Source organism: Buteo buteo, chromosome 21 (genome assembly GCF_964188355.1).
Source record: "Buteo buteo chromosome 21, bButBut1.hap1.1, whole genome shotgun sequence".
NCBI lineage: Eukaryota > Metazoa > Chordata > Aves > Accipitriformes > Accipitridae > Buteo > Buteo buteo.
Genome location: NC_134191.1, coordinates 14747167 through 14764206, shown reverse-complemented (window position 1 = coordinate 14764206; position 17040 = coordinate 14747167). Strand labels below are relative to the sequence as shown.

Here is a 17040-nt window from a genome sequence, read left to right as displayed (position 1 = left end):
CCCCGGGCGCTCCGATGGGTGCCCCTGCCCTGGCCGCCATCCCAGCCTCTCCCAGCGCTCCCCACCCCTGGCACCGACTGGCATCCCGGGGGCAAGGTGCGGGCCCGCGGACACCCCTTCCCTGCCGGGCCCGGCACGTGCTGTGCCCCCGTGCCCACCCTTACCCCTCCACCTCCCCCTCCAGGGGCAGCCCAGGGGGAAGAGAAGAGCCTGGGGGCCAGCGCGCAGTCGGCCACGCTGAGCAACCTGCGCCCCGACACCGAGTACGTGGTGACGCTCCGACCCCGCTACGCGCAGCAGCCCGCCGTCCCCGCCACCCTCACCGCCCGGACACGTAAGAACGGCGCCTGGCCCTGGGCTCAGCCGGGGACAGGGATGAGTTCCCAGCACGGGGATGCCCCTCCGGTCACCGTGTCCCATGGGGATGGGGTTGCCCAGCCTATTGCTGCCTGGGGGGGGGGCGCGGGATGGGGATGCAGGCGAGCACGACTACACGGCGATGCTGTGAGCCCCAAAAAGTGCTCCCGGAGGGGATGCAGCACTGTGTGCTCTCCCAGCTTCTTCACAGCCTTATGGGAGTGTTTCCGCTGAGGCTTTCCCCACGTGATGTAAAAATGTCAACTGAAAAAATGCAGGTTTTTTTTTTTTTATAAATTCAAGCACTGAGATCTTTGGGAAGAAAGCATTGCCGGGCAGGAGCAGGGGTGAGGCCCCGGGGCAACACCTTTACAAGCCTCAGATTTGGCAAACTGATTCCTTCAGCTGCTCCAGGCAGCCTTAACCTGCAGAAAGTATTTAAGGCATTAAGCAGAAAGCGTTCGGGCTCCAGTTTGCTGGAGCTGCGGTGCTTTGAAGGAGCTGCCCGGGCATGGGCTGCGCTCGGTGACCTCAGTGTGGTTCAGCATCCATGAGCAGGGACAAGGGGGCTTCCCCCCCATCAAAGCAGGCGTGTTTGCAGGCAAAGGTGCTTCCCACTGCCCCCTGCCCTGCTTTCACGTGGGGGATGCGACGGGCACCTCTCGCCCGCAGGGCGCCCGGTGGGTGTGCAGCACTTGGCCGTCCACAACATCTCGGCGCAGAGCATGCTGCTGGCCTGGCAGCCCGTCGGCGGTGCCACCGGCTACCGGCTCTCCTGGGCGACTCTCACAGGTAGGTGCCCGTCCCAGAGCTTGCACCCCTTCTGCTGGTGGCCCCAGGGAGGAGGGACAGGAGCAGGGTGGTGGTACCCACTGCCCGGACCCCCCAAAAGACTGCTGTGCTGGCTCTCACAGGGCAGGACAGGCACAGGGTGGACCTGGATGCCGGGCGGACGTCGCACGTGCTGGGGGGGCTACAGCCCAACACTGACTACGTGGTGATGGTGGCCCCGCTCTTTGGGCAGCTGGAGGGGCCCACGGCCACCGTGCGGCAGAAGACGGGTAGGTGGTGGGTATGGGTGATGCGAACCTGCCGCTGGCCTCTGGCTCTGCCCCCGGTGCCACCGCCGCGGGATGGAGTGGGGACCAGCACCCTTGGCCCCACACCACGGCGATGCTCCCCACCCGGCTGTGTGCGGGGGCCGGGGACACACCGTGGTGGGTGGCCAGCAGCAGAGTGGCACAGGGCAGCCTGGCCCACGGGGTCCCTCTTGCAGAGGTGGGAGCGGAGCAGACGCTGCGAACCAACATCCTGGGCCCCACGTCCATCCAGGTGCTCTGGACCGGTGCCCGTGATGCCCGTGGCTACCGTCTGGAGTGGAAGAGAGCCACAGGTGGGCTTGGGGTGCCCGGACCCCTCCACAGATCCCCCCCCCCCATGCTGGCAGCCGGCAGTGACCCTCCCCTCCCCGCAGGACCAGAGCCCCCCAGGACAGTGTCGCTCCCCAGCAGCGCCAACACGTACCAGCTGATGGGGCTGCAGCCAGGCACCGAGTACCGCATCACCCTCTACACACTCTATGATGGTGGGGAGGTGGCCACCCCCGTCACCACCTTCCAGACGGGTGAGTGACCGCCACGGGTCCCCTGGCTTGTCCCCCACCCTCCCAAGCCATTGAGATGGAGGGACATCCCACATGGCGTTGCTCAGCCCAGAGACCCCCTTGGCCATGAGACCCCTAGCTCGTTGGTCACGGCCCAGGGTAAGGATGGGGGCCGTGCCGTCCGGGCTCTGCGGCTCCGGCCGTGCTTCACCGTGTCCACTCGCAGGCGTGGAGGCACCCGTGGGCACCGTGTCGGACCTGCGGCTCGTTGAGGAGGCGGGCAGGCGGGTGCGACTGGGCTGGACCGGCGTCCCCGGTGCCACCGAGTACAAAGTGGTGGTGCGCAACAACCAGGGTGAGTCTGTGGGCAGGGGCGCAGGCAGCGCCTGGGGGACCCCAGCCGGCTGGCGCTGAGGGTCAGCGGCCGCCACGCTCCCGGCAGATGGCACCGAGAGGACCAGGCGCGTCCCGGGCAGCCAGACGGGGCTGGAGCTGGGTGACCTCCGGGAGGGCATCGCCTACCTGGTGCGCGTCTCGGCGCTGGCGGGCGGCCGGGAGGGCAATGCCGCCACGCTCACCGTCCGCCTCAGTAAGTCCACGTCGGGGTTTGCCGTCGGGAGTCCTGGCGCTGTGTTTTCCTCCCCCCGGCATGTGTTGGTCCTCTGTGCCCCCACAAGCCCTCAGGGCACTGGGGTGGCCGCGAGACCCCTCTAGGCACCCCAAGGTGACACCACGGTGCCCTGGGGTGGTGCAGAGTACCCGGCGGTGGGCAGCATCTCGGAGCTGCGGGTGACGGAGGCCGGTCCCAGCCAGCTGCGGGTCACTTGGCGAGGGCTGCCAGGCGCCGGGGGCTACCTGCTGACATGGCGAGGCAGCGACGGTGAGTGCGGGGACCACGGGGTGCCGCGGCAGTGGTGCCGGAGCCCTTCCTAGTCCAACCGTCTCTCCTAGGTCTGGAACAATCCCGCTTCCTCCCCGCTGACCCCACTGCCTTCACCATCGAGGGGCTGCGCGCCGGCATCGTCTACACCGTTGGCGTCTCGGCTGTAGTGGATGGCCGTGAGGGCAGCCCTGTCACCACCACGGGGCGGATAGGTGAGGTGTCCCCTCACCCACTGGTGCCAGCCGGTGCCGCTTGCCCCGGGCCTGGGTGACAGTGGCCCTCTCGGTGTCGCAGCACCCGAGCAGGTGGGGACGGTGTCCCGGCTGGAGGTGCAAGCGTCCAGGAGCAACGTTGCCCGCGTCACCTGGGTCGGCGTGCCGGGAGCCACTGCCTACCGTGTGGTGTGGAGCCGCAGGGACGGTACCGTGGGGTGAGGATGGGAACGGGCCCCGAGGGCGGTGGGGCAGAGGGCTGACGCCGCGGTCCTTGGCAGGGGGCTCGGAGAACAGCCAGCGAGTTCCCGGCCACACCAGCTCCTTCGACATCCCCGACCTGGAGGGCGGCGTCTCCTACACCGTGAAGGTGACGGCGCTCATTGGCAACCGGGAGGGCAACCCCGTCTCCGTCATCGTCACCACCCGTGAGTGCTGGGTGGGGGGCAGCACCCCGGGGTGGCACCGGGCACCCCTGCCCCTAACGCCCGCTCCTCTGCCCCACAGCGGAGGCAGCCCCGCTGCCCCCCGTCAGCAGCTTCCAGGTGACAGAGGCCTCGGAGCACCGCCTGCGCCTGGCCTGGGTGCCGGTGGCCGGCAGCGCCGGGTACCGCCTGGTCTGGCGCCTGGCTGAGGGTGAGCTTGGCCAGCCAGCGCCCCCGCATCCCCGCCAGCCCCCATGCCGCAGCCCCCTCACCCCTCTCTCCTCCCGGCCAGGGGGGCCCCAACGCAGCCAGCAGCTCCCAGCCGCTGCCGGCTCCTATGACCTGGGGGGGCTGGAGCCAGGCCGGCGCTACCACATCAGCATCACCAGCCTGGCTGGCGGCAGGGAGAGCGAGCCGGCCACCGTCACCGCCATCACCGGTAAGGGGCTGCATGGGGCCAAGGGAGCATCGGACCCCCGGCGCAGGGCTGGAGCCCGGAGGGGCGTTCTGGGACCGGGCTGTCGCAGCCGCTGGCTGGGGGAGGGTGATGGCTGGGGGGCCAGGAGTGGGGTGGGGGCTGCCCCATGGGGCCAGCACACTCTTTCCTCCTCCTCCTCCTCCTCCTCGGCAGCCGCCCCGGGGCACGTCACCAGCCTGCGGGTGACGGATGTGCGGAGAGACTCGGTGACGCTCACCTGGACCCCCGTCCCCGGTGCCTCCAGCTACGTCCTCTCCTGGACCCCCCCCGCAGGTGAGGCGGGCGAACAGCCCCAGGGCAGGGGGCAGCGTCCCCACGGGGGCTCGCCAGTCCCCCTGACTCTGTCCCCTGGGTGGCAGCTGGGGGGGAGACAGGGCAGACGCTGCCCGGCGCTGCCAGCTCCCAGCAGGTCTCCGGACTGCGCCTGGGGCAGCGCTACACCTTCACCCTCCGCCCGGTCCTGGGGAGCACGCCGGGTGCCGAGACCTCTGTCAGCGAGCGCACGGGTACGGTGAGGCCGCGCCGGGGGGACGGGCCGGGCTTGTCCCCGCTCTGCCGGCGGCTTCACCCCTTCCCTGTACCCCACAGTCTGCAGGGAAGCCCGCGGTGACATCGTCTTCCTCGTCCACGGCACCCGCGACAGCTCCTCCAGCGCTGATGCCGTCCGCACCCTCCTCTCCAACACCGTGTCCGCCTTGGGACGCCTGGGCCCCGAGGGCACCCAGGTAGGGTGCTGCCACGGCGGCGGGGGTCCTGGGGGTGCGGGCGGGCAGTGGTGCCCACTGCTCCCCTGCACCCTCACAGGTGGCTCTGGCCACGTACAGCTACCGCAGCCTGCCCTGGCTGCTCCTCAACCGCTCCAGTGACTTGCCCGCCGTGCTGGAGCAGATTCGCACCATGCGCTACGAGGAGCCCAGCGGCAACGCCATCGGTGAGGGGCTGCGCTGGGAGCCGGGGCAGCAGCTGGTGGAACCCCACTGACCGCCCCCCTGCTCCTTCTCCTTCCCTAGGGGCAGCCATCACCTTCGCCAGGACCTACTTGCTGAGCCCCAGCGCGGGGCGCCGGGCCGGTGTGCCGGCGGTGCTGGTGGTCCTGGCCGACAGCCCCTCTGGGGACGATGCCATCGCCGCAGCCAGGGATGTCAAGGCCGGGGGTGAGGATGGATGGGGTCCCAGCGGGGTGCGTACAGAGGGGGCTGTGTCCTGTGGGGCGCTGAGGGTGCTCTCGACTCAGGGATCCGGGTGCTGGCGGTGGGCTTGGAGGGGGCGGACCGGGAGCAGCTCCGGCGCGTGGTCACCGGCGAGGACCCGCGGTACCTCTACCACGACAGCGGCACCCTGGCAGAGCTGGAGGGGGAGCTCACTGACGACCTCTGCACCATCATCTCTACCAGGGTAAGGGGTCAGGGTGCCCCAGGGGGTGCAGAGCAGGAGCAGCCCCACGGGGGCCAGGGGCTTCTCCTATGCCTGGGTTCACACAGGCTTCCCTTGTCTTGCCAGCCGGAGCCAGAGCCAAAGCCAAAGCCCTGTACTGTGCAGTGCCCTAGGGTGAGCATCCCCGTGCCGTGCCGTGCCGTGCCGTGCCGTGCCGTGCCATGCCACCAGGGCTCAGGGACCCCCAAACTTGCTGATGGCAGCAGTGCAGTGGGGAGCCGAGCACGGGAGTACAGCCGCTAACCTGTTCCTTCTGTCCCTTTGCAGGGCGAAAAGGGGGAGCGTGGAGAGACGGTGAGTGTTTGGGTGTCTCCCCACTGCTGGTGGCTCTGGGGGGGGGCTCTGTCCCCCCAAACCTCACTGATGCCAGCCCAGAGGGGATGGTCAGCACTGGCTTTGTCTCCACAGGGACTGCAAGGACGCGCGGGGCAGCCGGGCCCCCCCGGCGAGCCGGTAAAGTCCTGCTGGGGGGGAGATGGGGGGCAGGTCCCTGGTGGGGGGCAGCAACATGGCCCCCAGGTCCCCTTGTCCTGCCTGTGGGTGTGTGCCAAGGCAGGGACCTGTCCAGCCCTGACTGCAGGGACGGAGAAGGGAATGTCCCTTGGCTACTGCCCGCCACCCAGCCCGTCCTCTCCGCTGTCCCTCCAGGGCCGCCCTGGGCTGCCTGGCCCTCCAGGACCTGCTGGCCCACGGGGTCTGCCAGGAGAGAGCATCGAGCGGCCAGGCAAGAAGGGGGACAGGGTGAGTACCTCCAATCCCCTCACCCAGATGCCCCCTGGGTCCCCAGGCACAGGGACCCAGCCCCGTGGGGGTCTCTCTCTGCCCCTCGTCCTTCCCTCCTCCTCACCCAGGCTGGAGGATCTTCTTGGGGAGCCCTGGTCCTGCCCCATGCTGCTCCCTCACACCCTAACTCAGCACACACGGGAAAGGCACCCCGAGACCTGGCTCACCCGTGGGGCTGTCCTGGGCTCCCAGTGCCAGGACTAGCACTGTCTGGGGCACTGGGGGGGGGGGTCTGGCAGTGCCAGCATGCACTGGACACTGGTGTGATGCTCCTTTCTCCCACAGGGATTACCTGGAGCTGACGGGACACCAGGAAGCCCTGGCCGCCCTGGGAACCCCGGATCCCCTGGCCAGCCAGTAAGTGGGGATGTCTCCCTGAGTTTGCTGCTGCATGGTGGGCTCTTCCCATCACCCTGCCTGCCCTGCCTGCTCCCTGCACCAGCCTCTGCCTACCCTTTCCTTGTGCCGGGGAGTCTCCATAGCTGGTAGGGTCATTGCTGTCCCCTGTGTGTGTGTCCCAGGCCAAGTGTACTGGGCAGCGACTGTCCATCCCTGACTTGGCTGGAGCTCCCATCCCATCCCGTTCCATCCCATCCCGTTCCATCCCATCCCGTTCCATCCCGTCCCATCCCATCCCATCCCATCCCATCCCATCCCCTCCCATCCCATCCCATCCTCGCTCCTCTGGCTGGCAGGGACACACATTCATCTCCTGAGCTGTTGTTTTCCAGGGTACCCAGGGCATCCCTGGCCTCCGAGGGGATCCTGTGAGTATGGCCCCATCCCTACCCATCCCTGCTCCCCACCTGCACCTCCCCCCTCACTCTCGTCTTTCTTTCCCAGGGGCCACGGGGGCCGATGGGGCTTTCTGGCCCGAAGGGGGAGAAAGGCGAGCCGGTAGGTCATGGGCATGGGGCTGCCCTGCGGGGGTCCCTGGGGAGCAGCGGGGACCCTGATGGGCACTTCTCAGCCCCTGGCATCTCCTGTTATTTGGTGTCTGGGTGACCCCAGGGTCTCCTCATCTCCCTGCTGGGCTGCTGGCCTTGTGGCACTGTAGCCCCCATCCTGCACTGGGGACACGACAGGGCACACAGGGACACTGATTTTTCCTCCCCCTCCTCACTCAGGGAGAGCCCAGGGTGATCGTGGATGGAACACAGGGGCTGCCAGGCCGGAAAGGGGAGCCGGGCACACCGGTAGGTATGGGGGTGGTGATACCAGGGGGTCTCTGCCAGCACCCCCAGCTCATGCCACAGCCCCTGCTAACAGAGCATCTCTGTCCTCCAGGGCAGCCCTGGCCCGCCTGGGAGCCCTGGTCCACGGGGACCGTTTGGTGATCCAGGCCCCCCCGGTCCGCTTGGACCCATGGGGCCGCCAGGACCTCCGGGAGAGTTCGTGAAGGTACGTGCCCCCTGGTGCTGCGCGGGGACGGCTGGGGGACATGTGGACAGATGGATGGAGGGACAGCCAGCAGCTTGAAGCTGCTCCTCTGTGCAGTGGTCCTGGTCCCACTCATGGGCTGTGCCCACGCACACATAAACACGCACGAGCTGTTTCTGGTGCTGGGCAGCGTGCAGAGGCACATGGCACACATGCGCCCTGATACCACTCATGATGGGCTCTGTCCAGCAGATTCCCGCTTTCCATTTGAGGGGGCATGGGAAGAGCCCAGACCTGTCCTTACGTACTTTTTTTTTTGCTTTTGCAGGGGGAGAAGGGTGACCGAGGGGAGAGGGTGAGTGGCTCTGTGTTTCCCTGGCTCCTCTGCCCTCCTGGACAGAGGTCCTGTGGGTGCCTGAGGGCACTGCAGTTGGGAAGGTCTGAGCCCTCCCAGGCTGTCACACAGGAGCTGACCCCTGTCTCTGCAGGGTCCCCCCGGACTTGTGGATGGCACAGCACCTCGAGGGGAGCCTGGCCCCCCGGTGAGTCCGGCACCTGAGCCAGCAGGGATGGCAGAGGGGAGCGGGGCTGTGCCAGTTGTGTGTCCCTGGCGCTGAGCTGTGCTCTCTTGCAGGGCCTGCCTGGGGACCCTGGGCCCCGGGGACCTGCCGGACCCCCCGGCCTGAGGGGAGAGAAGGTAAGAGGGCGGTGGGGATGCTCTGCTGGGGCCAGACCCCGTACCGCTCTCCAGCGGGGATGCCCGTCCCCATCTCATGGGCATCCCCATCTCATGGGCATGGCTGTTTCCTTTCCTAATCCTCAGGGTGACAGCAAAGAAGGTTTCCCAGGGCCGCCCGGCCGCCCCGGGGACCCAGGAGACCGGGTGAGTTTTCCAAGAGAAGGTAAGGCAGGCAGGAGCTGGCCTCGCTGGTGAGCCGAGCCCTGAAGGTACCCCAGAGGGCTCCCGCTCCAGCCAGCCTGGGCGTTTGCCCTGCCACGCCAGAGGTGACATCTTCTCCATCCTCCTTTGCAGGGCCCTCGGGGACCGCCGGGAGAGCAGGGCAGGAAGGTGAGTGGTGTGGGGACCAAAGGGATGCTCTCGCCTTGCCTTCAGCAGGGAGAAAAGGGGTCTGGGTGCTGTGCCGGGACCCCTGCCATCCCCTGCGGGTCCTGCTGCCCCTGACCCCATCTTCTTGCTGTGTCAGGGAGACCGTGGGGCACCAGGCGAGCTGGGAGAGATCGGCGAGAAGGTGAGACAGTGCCAGAGCAGGATCGTGCCATTCAGAAGCATTGGCAGGTCCTGGTGTCCCTGCAGCCCTGCGGTGGCTGTGCCTGGGCATTGCTGTCGGAGCCCAGTGATCTTGGATGCGATTTGGGGCTGGGCCCCGAAGGGTTCTGGGGCAGCACGTGCGGTGGGGGCAGCATGGCATGGAGGGAGGAAGGCTCCCTGAAACCCTCTTCTGCTTCACTCTGCAGGGGGACCGCGGCGTGCCGGGCCCCGAGGGTGAGAAGGTAGGTGAGCTGGGGAAGCTGCGGCCACGCTGGGGCAATGCCTGCCCTGCCTTGGAGCAGCCGCCCTGGCACGGGGTGGGAGGATGCCCCTGACACCTTCCTCTTCCTCCCCTCCTCCAGGGCGAGGCGGGAGCCCCAGGGCGCCCTGGGCCATCAGGCAGAGAGGTGAGTGGGAGCAGTGGCAGCGGTGCTGTGGACCCAGCACCCCGGGAGCGGGGGCTGCTATGCCCCAGGTGCGAGTCCCCAGGGACCACCAGCCCTCTGAGGTCTCTTCTCTCACCACAGGGAGCTCCAGGACCGGCTGGCCCCCGGGGTGAGAAGGTGAGGGCAAAGTGGGTTCCCAGTGGGGTGGTAGGGGGCTGCTGGGGAAGGGGCTGGCAATGACACCCATCTCTCCACAGGGCGATCCAGGACCACCCGGCAAGCCGGTAAGTGATGCTGCCCGGTGGGTCTACATCTGCCTGCCCCAGCCCTGGGACAGGGAGCTGTGGGCAGTGCCCAGCGCTGTCCCCTCTGCTTCTCCCCCAGGCTCCCAGTGTGCCCGGCGTTGGAGGAGAGAAGGTAACCCTGCCCCGGCCATGCCCCCTGGCCCTGTGCCGGCACTCCCTGGGCATGGCCGTGGGCTGGGGAGGGGGATTGCACAGCTGGACATCGACCCGAGGGGATGCCCGTGCTGGTCCCCAGGCCTGGCTGTCCCTAGCTGAGGTGGGGGGAAGGGGGTGGTGGTGGGGGGCTGATGGTGCCGTTTCATCTGCTCCAGGGTGACAGAGGCTTCCCAGGACCAGAAGGACCTCCTGGCCCCAAGGGCGATGCAGGAGATAAAGGTGCCCGTGTGAGTACTGCCTGGGGTCGGGGCGCACAGGGGGCATGGCACAGCCCCCCCGGGTTCATGGTGCCCGTGCCGTTGCTCCACGCTGCATCCCTTTGTGTCTAGGGCGCCCCTGGCTTGAGCATCCCGGGGCCGGCTGGTCCCAAAGGCGAGCAGGGCGATCGGGTGAGTCTGGGTGCACCCCAAGGGCTGGGGCTGGCCAGGGTCTGCCCTGGGGGCACCGGCTCGTGGCCCCAGTCAGTCCCCCGGCACGGGGCCGCCCAGGTCCCCGGTGACAAGTGCTTTCCCTCTCCAACACCCAGGGTATCGTTGGCCTCACGGGCAGGAGCGGCCCAAAGGTAATGTCACTGCAGGAGGCATTGCCCCTCCGTCCATCTGTCCATCCATCCATCCGTCCATTGGGCTCTGGAGGGGCTGTCCCTGCAGGCTGTGCCACGATGCGGCTCTGGGGAGTGGAGGGTGCCGTGCTGAGCCCCTGCTCCCCCCGGCAGCCCCTGTGGTCCCCCCGTGCTGCCCTGACCCACTGCCCCTTCCCCCCTTGTCTAGGGCGACCCGGGGGAGCCAGGGGAGAAGGGAGAGCCGGGCCGAGCTGGTGCCCCGGGGCAGACCGGGCTGCGTGGCAAGGAGGTAGCGTGGGGCGAGGGGGGCGATGGGAGTGGGGGCCGTGGGGCACCATGGCACTGAGGAGTTGGGGGGCTGGCAGGGAGCAGGAGGATGCTGGTGACTTGTGCTTTTCTCCTCCTGGCTGGCGTCCGCTGACCTGTGCCGCAGGGAGAGCGTGGAGAGAAGGGTGACGAAGGTACCCCGGTAAGCGAGTACCCCCTGGGACCACTGCCCCCCTCCCTGCTGCCCCCCACTCACCATCTCTATTCCCACAGGGTGAAGCGGGTCTGCCTGGCAAACCCGGAGACAGGGGCCCCCGGGTAAGTGCAGGGCTGGCGGGCACCCTGGGGCAGGCAAGATGCCCAGTGGCCTCGGGGTGGCTCCTGCTAACACATACCCTCCCTCTGCCCTCCACCCAGGGCCTCCCCGGCTACCGCGGCCCCCCCGGGGAGAAGGGTGACTCAGGGGACCCAGGTCCCGAAGGCAGGAACGTGAGTACCACCTGGCGTGCGCCCACTGCCCCGTGGGCACCCACCACCCCACTCACCCCATTGCCCCGCGCCCACCCTTATCCCAGGGGTACCCCATGGCGTCTCGCGTCCCCTCCTCCCCTCACCCTGTCCCTCTTTCCCACAGGGCATCCCCGGAGCGCCAGGGAGCAAGGGTGACCGTGGGGAGCCGGTGAGTGACGCGGGGCCACATGCTTTGCCCCCACCCTGGAGCCACCCCTGCCCTCGCTGGGGCCATGCCAGCTCCCCTTAACCCGCTTCCCTCGCCCTTCTTTCAGGGGCCTCCCGGACCCCCAGGACGAACCGTAAGTTCTGCCCCCACCCCTCTCCCTGCCCACGGGCTGGTGCCCGGCCCCGTGTGCTCTGACAGCCCCTCTCTGCCCCACAGGTTGACGTGGGGCTTGGAGGAGCGGGGGAGAAGGGTGAGAAGGTAACGAGTGGGTCCCCTGGGATGCTGGTGGTGGGGTGTCCTGCGCTGTCCCCCGCTGGGCTCTGCCTGTGCGCTGGGATCCTGGTGCACCAAGCCCTCCCTGCCCAAAACAGCCCCTGCCGCGTGGAGCCGACGCACACCACGGCTGCGAGCCATGTGGGATCGGGGGGCACATGATGCTCCTGCCCATTGCCGGGAGGAGGGTGCCAGGGTAGGAGGTCCCTGTAAGGCTGAGGTCCTTGAAGGATCCAGCACGCTCATGGGTCCCTAGTCCCATAGGGATCCCACAGCTGTACCCTACGCTCTGGGTGTTTTTGCTTTTACAAGCCAGCTCAGGCTTGGGGCAGTTTTGGCCACAGGCCGTGCTCTGTGCTGGATGGTATTGCAGTCCCCAGCCGTGGCTCAGCTGGCTCCTGGCTCAGCAGCGCTGCTTGTTGCATTTCTTCTGCGACCGCTACCTGGCCACCCAGGACCTGCATTGAGCCCAGCAACATCTTTTTTCATCCCATGCCCGTATTTTGAGACCTTTGCTATTATCCCGCCCTTAAACTGTGCAGCATAAGCAGAGATGCTCAGCATGGGCTCTGGCACCGGCTCGGCACAGGCATTTGCGCCGGCGGCGCGGCAGTACGGCAGTACCCTCTAACTGCTGTGCCCTTCCCTGGCAGGGGGACCCTGGGGATCCTGGCGAGGACGGTGCCAAGGGAGCCCGCGGCGATGCCGGCTCCGCTGGCCTGCCCGGAGAGAGGGTAGGTGCCGGGTCTCTGGTGTGGGAGGCAGCGGGACAGCAAGGCGGGCAACGTTCTGCCGGAAAGCCAGGGGTCCTGGTGTGCAGGAGCTGGTGGGCGAGCACCCAGGACCCCCTCCTTTTACCCCCATGCCCTACTGCTGAGCATGTCTCTCTCTTGCAGGGCGTGGAGGGTCCCCGCGGCCCCCCTGGTGCACGGGTGAGTGCCCCCCTTCCCCTTGGGGGTCTGACTGGGGTGTCCGCACCCTGCTCAGCTCCCGTTCAGGGGGGACGATGCTCACTCCTCTTCCCACCCCGCAGGGTGACCCCGGGGACCGAGGCCTGCCAGGAGAGAAGGTGAGGGGGCTGGGGGCTGGCGGCTGCCCCATGGCACCCCCATCTCGCCCCATGGCTTCAGCCCTCCTGCCCTGCTCTCTTACAGGGGGACCGTGGCCCACCGGGTGTGGATGGCCGCAACGGGCTGGAAGGCAAACCTGGGCCCCCGGGCCCCCCTGGGCTGCGGGTGAGCATCGTCCGGGGTGGGGGGCACGGCCACCCCTGAGCACCACGGGTGGGGGCTGTGGGATGGAGGGACGATGGGGTGGGAGGAGCTGCCCCCCCCCCCCCCCCGGACACTCTCCGCTTCGGGCTGAAGGTGCTCGTGGGGGGTCCGTGGCAGGACAGGGGTGTCCCTGCTCTCACCTCCTCCTTGTCTGCAGGGAGACCCAGGGAAGCAGGGGGACCCTGGCCGGGATGTAAGTAGCTCCGGAGAGGGCGGGTTTGGGTTATGCTCCTGCTGGGGCCATCACACTTGCAAGGGACTGATGCCTTGTCCCATGCTCCTTGGTCCGAGGCAGCGCAGCAGGACCATCCCCTGTCCCCAGCAGGGTGACACCGTCCCGGTCACGCTCCCTCCTCCCAGAGCCAGCTGGGGGAGATGGGTGCCCTGCCACCCAGTGCTCCTCCTGTCTCCTTTCCCCGCAGGGGCTGCCCGGGCTGCGTGGGGAGCAGGGACCGCCTGGCCCCGTGGGCCCCCTAGGACCACCCGGTGTCCCCGTAAGTACCGGCCGCCCTGCACCCTGGGGATGTATCCTGGCCCATGCCCTCTGCAGTCGGTCCCAGCTGGGTCTGTCTGCCAGGGCTCACCCCGTGCCCAGCTCCCCCTTCCCTGCACCCTGGGGCTGCAGTGGGGCCTGGGGACCCCTGGGTGCTGGTGCCAGGGGGAGCACTGGGGGGGGGTCTCTCACTCTCTCACTGCCTCTGCTTCCTCCCAGGGCAAACCTGGTGATGATGGCAAACCTGGCCTCAGCGGAAAGAACGTGAGTACAGGGAGCAGGGCTCGGCTCTGGGGCTCGCCCAGGGTCCTGAGGGCTGGTGATCCCCGTACAACATAAAGGCAAGGGGGGGCATCTGGCAAAGAGCCCCCACACTCTGAGCCATGCCCGCGGTGCCTGTCCCTGTCCCATGCGGTGCCCGTGCCGGGATGGTCGAGTCGGGCACTGACTGACAGCTTGTGTCCCCAGGGAGAAGACGGGACACCAGGAGAGGATGGGAGAAAGGTAAGGAGCCGAGCCCCAGGTGGTCCCCGCATGGTCCCTGCATGGTCCCCACACGCCTGGTGGCTCCTCCCTGCCTGGGTCCATAAGCATCATTTTGGGGCATGCGGATGGGGCAGCATCCCTCTAACTCCTTTCCCTCCTGGTTAGGGAGACAAAGGTGACGCAGGACCCCCTGGCAGAGAGGTGAGTACCTCCCTGCAGAGGAGCGTGGTGATGGGGGGTGCTGGGTACATGCCCCCACCGGGGACAGACCTGGGCACCCAGGTACTGGGCATGACATTGCTCTCGGCAGGGCCGCAGCGGTGCCAAAGGAGAGCAGGGGGACAGAGGTCTGCCAGGACCCCTCGGCCCCCCCGGCCTCCCTGGCGTCCCAGGGCAGGTCGGCCCCCCAGGCCAGGTGCGTAGTCCTCGAGCCCAGGGTGCCATCCAGCACCGGACCCTGGAGTCTGGGCTGCCGTGGGGCGGGCAGGACCCCTCCCACGGCTCCCGCAGGGCACTGCCCCGTGTCCGTGGGTGCCAGGTGCCATTGTGTCCCCTCTGCGTCTTCCAGGGCTCACCGGGCCTCCGTGGAGTGGCTGGACCGAAGGTAGGTGTGCTCCTGCCCCCGAGCCCCCCAAGGCAAAGGTCTGGGGGATGCTGTGCCAGATGGGAAAAGTCCTTGGTGGGACTTCTTGCCCCCAGGCTGGCAGGGCTGGACCCTGGTGCTGGAGTTGGCACCGGCCAGCCTGACTCTGCCCCCGTTGATGCCTTTGCCGTGTTTCAGGGGGACCCTGGAGAGCCTGGACTGCGAGGGGAGCCTGTGAGTACCCAGCACCGAGCCTGACAAGCTGTGATGCGCTCCAGGGTGGTCGCAACTGCAGCCTCTGGCCAGGCAGCACCAGCAGTGTTAATTCTGGAACCTACTGAGGGCAGCATCAGCACTGCTCACCTCGCCTACCGCATCTCTGTACATCTTTTCATTCCCTCTTTCTCTGCAAACCTAGGGGCGACCTGGCAACCCTGGAGCACGCGGAGACCCTGGGACTGCAGCGGTGAGTCCCCCACTGTCCACCCAGGTGCTGGGTTGGGACGTCAGCCCCAGGGGATGGAGGACCCTCCACACGGTGGGAGCAGGCCAACACCCACTTTGTTTTTAATGTCTTCTTATTGCAGAACATTGAACGTAGCCTGGAAGCACTTGGCATCAAGGTACATAGTCCCCGGCTGTCAGGCTGGGGGTTGTTCCTGCCACAGGGCAGCAGCAGGGGGACGCGGGAGGTGGTGGGAGACCCGAGCGACCCAAGATGGGTTGGCGAGGCCGTGGGGTGCTGCCGCAGCTGGGTTGCGCTGACCCCCTGACCCACGGCTCTTTCCTCCCTCCCAGATTTCATCCCTGAAGGAGCTCACGGGTGCCTATGACGGGAGCTCGGACTCGTTTCTGCCACTGTCCGAGCGGCTGCGGGGCCAGAAGGGCAGCCGGGGGGAGCCGGGAGAGAGGGGGCCTCCGGGCCGAGAGGTAAGTGGAACCAAGCTCCATGCCATGCCCAAATACGCTGCCCTGCTCCCCCCCGTACCCGGGCTGGCTGGGGTGGCCATGCAGCCGCCTCAGCCCTGGGATGCTAGCGGAGGGGTGACAGCCCCCGGCACGTTACGTTTTGCAGGGCTCCTTAGGCTTCCCTGGCGAGCGAGGACCCAAAGGTGACAAGGGGGACCCGGGTGCTCCCGGCCCCCAGGGCCCCACGGGCCGGGCTGTTGGTGAGCGGGGTCCCGAGGGGCCTCCTGGGCAGCCGGGGGAGCCTGGCAAGCCGGGCATCCCCGGGGTGCCGGGACGGGCCGGGGAGCTGGGGGAGGCCGGGCGGCCCGGCGAGAAGGTGAGTGTGTGTGGAGGTGCAGGGCAAGGGCTGGGGGACCGGGTCCAGGGGCTTGGGGACAGACCCCTGATGGCGACTGCGTTGTTTTCCTAGGGTGACCGGGGCGAGAAGGGCGACCGGGGCGAGCAGGTGAGCCGGGACAGGGACAGTCCCTGCTGTCCCCCGTCCTGTGCACCTCTCGGGGGGACAGGGGGCTTTCCGGGGGCAGGGAATTCCCCTATGGGGGCTCAGAGTGGCTGTACTGGGATGGCTCTGCTCCCCCGTGCCCTGCTGTCCCTTTGATGCTCAACCTATTTTTCTCCCCCCAACCAGGGCAGGGATGGCTTGCCTGGCCCCCCAGGGCCCCCAGGGCCCAAGGTAGGTGATGGCTGCTGCTGGGGACCGTCCCCAAGGGGTGCCAGCCTGCACCCCTGGGGATGGATGGCCACGTCCAGTCCCCTGGCACAGGGGCTTGGGGAGGGCTGTGCCCCCGGGGAGACCTTCCTGCCGTCCCCTGGGTGCCGGCCCTGACTGCGCCCTGCCCGCAGGCAGACGTGGAGGGCAGCCTGATGGGCTTCCCTGGCGAGCGTGGCCCCGCCGGACCCAAGGGAGCAAAGGTGCGTGGCTGGGCAGACAGGAGTGGGGCAGCCAAGGCGACTGAGCCGGGGACAACGTGATGAGCTGGGCTGGGACAGGCATCCCCGGGGGGGCAGTGGGGGCTGATGGCATCTGTCTTCTCCCCAATGCAGGGCGAGCCGGGAGCCGAGGGCGAGCGGGGACCCAAAGGAGATAAGGTCTGCGGTCGTAAGTCTCCCACTGCCAATGGGGCAGCCCCATGGAGCAAAGCCCTGGGTGGGGGCACTACCGGGGGCACCCCTCTTTGGGTGTCAGCAGGCCCTCGGGAGGGGGGGCTGGGAAAGTCCCTGCCTCTCCTACAACCCTGCGCCTGTCCCCACTGCAGGGTGAGGGTGGCCCGCGGGGCGAGCGAGGGGAGCCCGGCGAGAAGGGCAGGGACGGTGCCCCGGTGAGTACCGCGCTGTCCCCCCGCCTGGCGCTGACCCCGTCACCCTGCCTGGCGCTGACCCTGTCCCTGTCTCTTGCGCCAGGGTCTCCCGGGGGAAAGAGGGCTGGCTGGCCCCGAGGGGAAGCCGGTGAGTGGGGACGTGGTGGGGGGATGCGGGCTGGGATGGGGGAAAGGACCTGTGGTCCCACACCAGCCACCACCAGCACCAGTGGGAGCATTCACGTCTCCTTCGCCTCCTTCCCCTCCAGCACAGGGCCCGCAGGGCTTTAAGGGTCCTCCCAGCCCACCCCCATAAGTTCCCCAGGCTGGGTACTGCACACCGGGAATGGGGAGCATCCCTGGGGGGCAGGGGGGGCTGCTTGGGGTGGTGGGCTCCCATTCGCCTGCCAGCTCTGATGTGGTTCTTTGCAGGGCTTGCCAGGCTTCCCCGGCGTGCTGGGACGCCCGGTAGGTATCTGTGTCC

General features: G+C 68.2%; 1 protein-coding gene across 1 annotated transcript in view; it reads left to right on the top strand.

Moving 5' to 3' along the window:
* COL7A1 (collagen type VII alpha 1 chain) overlaps positions 1-17040 on the top strand; it is a 36872-nt gene that overhangs the window by 8848 nt on the left and 10984 nt on the right. The window contains exons 11-82 of the mRNA XM_075053472.1: positions 185-334; positions 1030-1149; positions 1272-1418; positions 1634-1750; positions 1832-1981; positions 2187-2315; positions 2403-2549; positions 2715-2840; positions 2912-3055; positions 3138-3263; positions 3337-3483; positions 3563-3691; positions 3773-3919; positions 4112-4231; positions 4318-4464; positions 4547-4683; positions 4763-4889; positions 4969-5112; positions 5193-5353; positions 5459-5506; positions 5660-5686; positions 5801-5845; positions 6041-6133; positions 6461-6532; positions 6907-6942; positions 7019-7072; positions 7303-7371; positions 7463-7576; positions 7884-7910; positions 8044-8097; positions 8190-8252; positions 8379-8438; positions 8589-8624; positions 8761-8805; positions 9032-9067; positions 9188-9232; positions 9353-9388; positions 9469-9495; positions 9596-9628; positions 9828-9899; positions 10002-10061; positions 10199-10234; positions 10443-10523; positions 10668-10703; positions 10775-10819; positions 10919-10990; positions 11136-11180; positions 11287-11313; positions 11397-11438; positions 12107-12187; positions 12350-12385; positions 12487-12522; positions 12608-12688; positions 12885-12920; positions 13150-13221; positions 13440-13484; positions 13689-13724; positions 13872-13907; positions 14017-14121; positions 14275-14310; positions 14488-14523; positions 14708-14755; positions 14877-14912; positions 15088-15219; positions 15365-15574; positions 15668-15703; positions 15887-15931; positions 16102-16170; positions 16303-16347; positions 16515-16577; positions 16660-16704; positions 16989-17024. Of these exons, the coding sequence (XP_074909573.1) occupies positions 185-334; positions 1030-1149; positions 1272-1418; positions 1634-1750; positions 1832-1981; positions 2187-2315; positions 2403-2549; positions 2715-2840; positions 2912-3055; positions 3138-3263; positions 3337-3483; positions 3563-3691; positions 3773-3919; positions 4112-4231; positions 4318-4464; positions 4547-4683; positions 4763-4889; positions 4969-5112; positions 5193-5353; positions 5459-5506; positions 5660-5686; positions 5801-5845; positions 6041-6133; positions 6461-6532; positions 6907-6942; positions 7019-7072; positions 7303-7371; positions 7463-7576; positions 7884-7910; positions 8044-8097; positions 8190-8252; positions 8379-8438; positions 8589-8624; positions 8761-8805; positions 9032-9067; positions 9188-9232; positions 9353-9388; positions 9469-9495; positions 9596-9628; positions 9828-9899; positions 10002-10061; positions 10199-10234; positions 10443-10523; positions 10668-10703; positions 10775-10819; positions 10919-10990; positions 11136-11180; positions 11287-11313; positions 11397-11438; positions 12107-12187; positions 12350-12385; positions 12487-12522; positions 12608-12688; positions 12885-12920; positions 13150-13221; positions 13440-13484; positions 13689-13724; positions 13872-13907; positions 14017-14121; positions 14275-14310; positions 14488-14523; positions 14708-14755; positions 14877-14912; positions 15088-15219; positions 15365-15574; positions 15668-15703; positions 15887-15931; positions 16102-16170; positions 16303-16347; positions 16515-16577; positions 16660-16704; positions 16989-17024 (5552 nt within the window). The remainder of the gene's footprint in view (positions 1-184; positions 335-1029; positions 1150-1271; positions 1419-1633; positions 1751-1831; positions 1982-2186; positions 2316-2402; positions 2550-2714; positions 2841-2911; positions 3056-3137; positions 3264-3336; positions 3484-3562; positions 3692-3772; positions 3920-4111; positions 4232-4317; positions 4465-4546; positions 4684-4762; positions 4890-4968; positions 5113-5192; positions 5354-5458; positions 5507-5659; positions 5687-5800; positions 5846-6040; positions 6134-6460; positions 6533-6906; positions 6943-7018; positions 7073-7302; positions 7372-7462; positions 7577-7883; positions 7911-8043; positions 8098-8189; positions 8253-8378; positions 8439-8588; positions 8625-8760; positions 8806-9031; positions 9068-9187; positions 9233-9352; positions 9389-9468; positions 9496-9595; positions 9629-9827; positions 9900-10001; positions 10062-10198; positions 10235-10442; positions 10524-10667; positions 10704-10774; positions 10820-10918; positions 10991-11135; positions 11181-11286; positions 11314-11396; positions 11439-12106; positions 12188-12349; positions 12386-12486; positions 12523-12607; positions 12689-12884; positions 12921-13149; positions 13222-13439; positions 13485-13688; positions 13725-13871; positions 13908-14016; positions 14122-14274; positions 14311-14487; positions 14524-14707; positions 14756-14876; positions 14913-15087; positions 15220-15364; positions 15575-15667; positions 15704-15886; positions 15932-16101; positions 16171-16302; positions 16348-16514; positions 16578-16659; positions 16705-16988; positions 17025-17040) is intronic.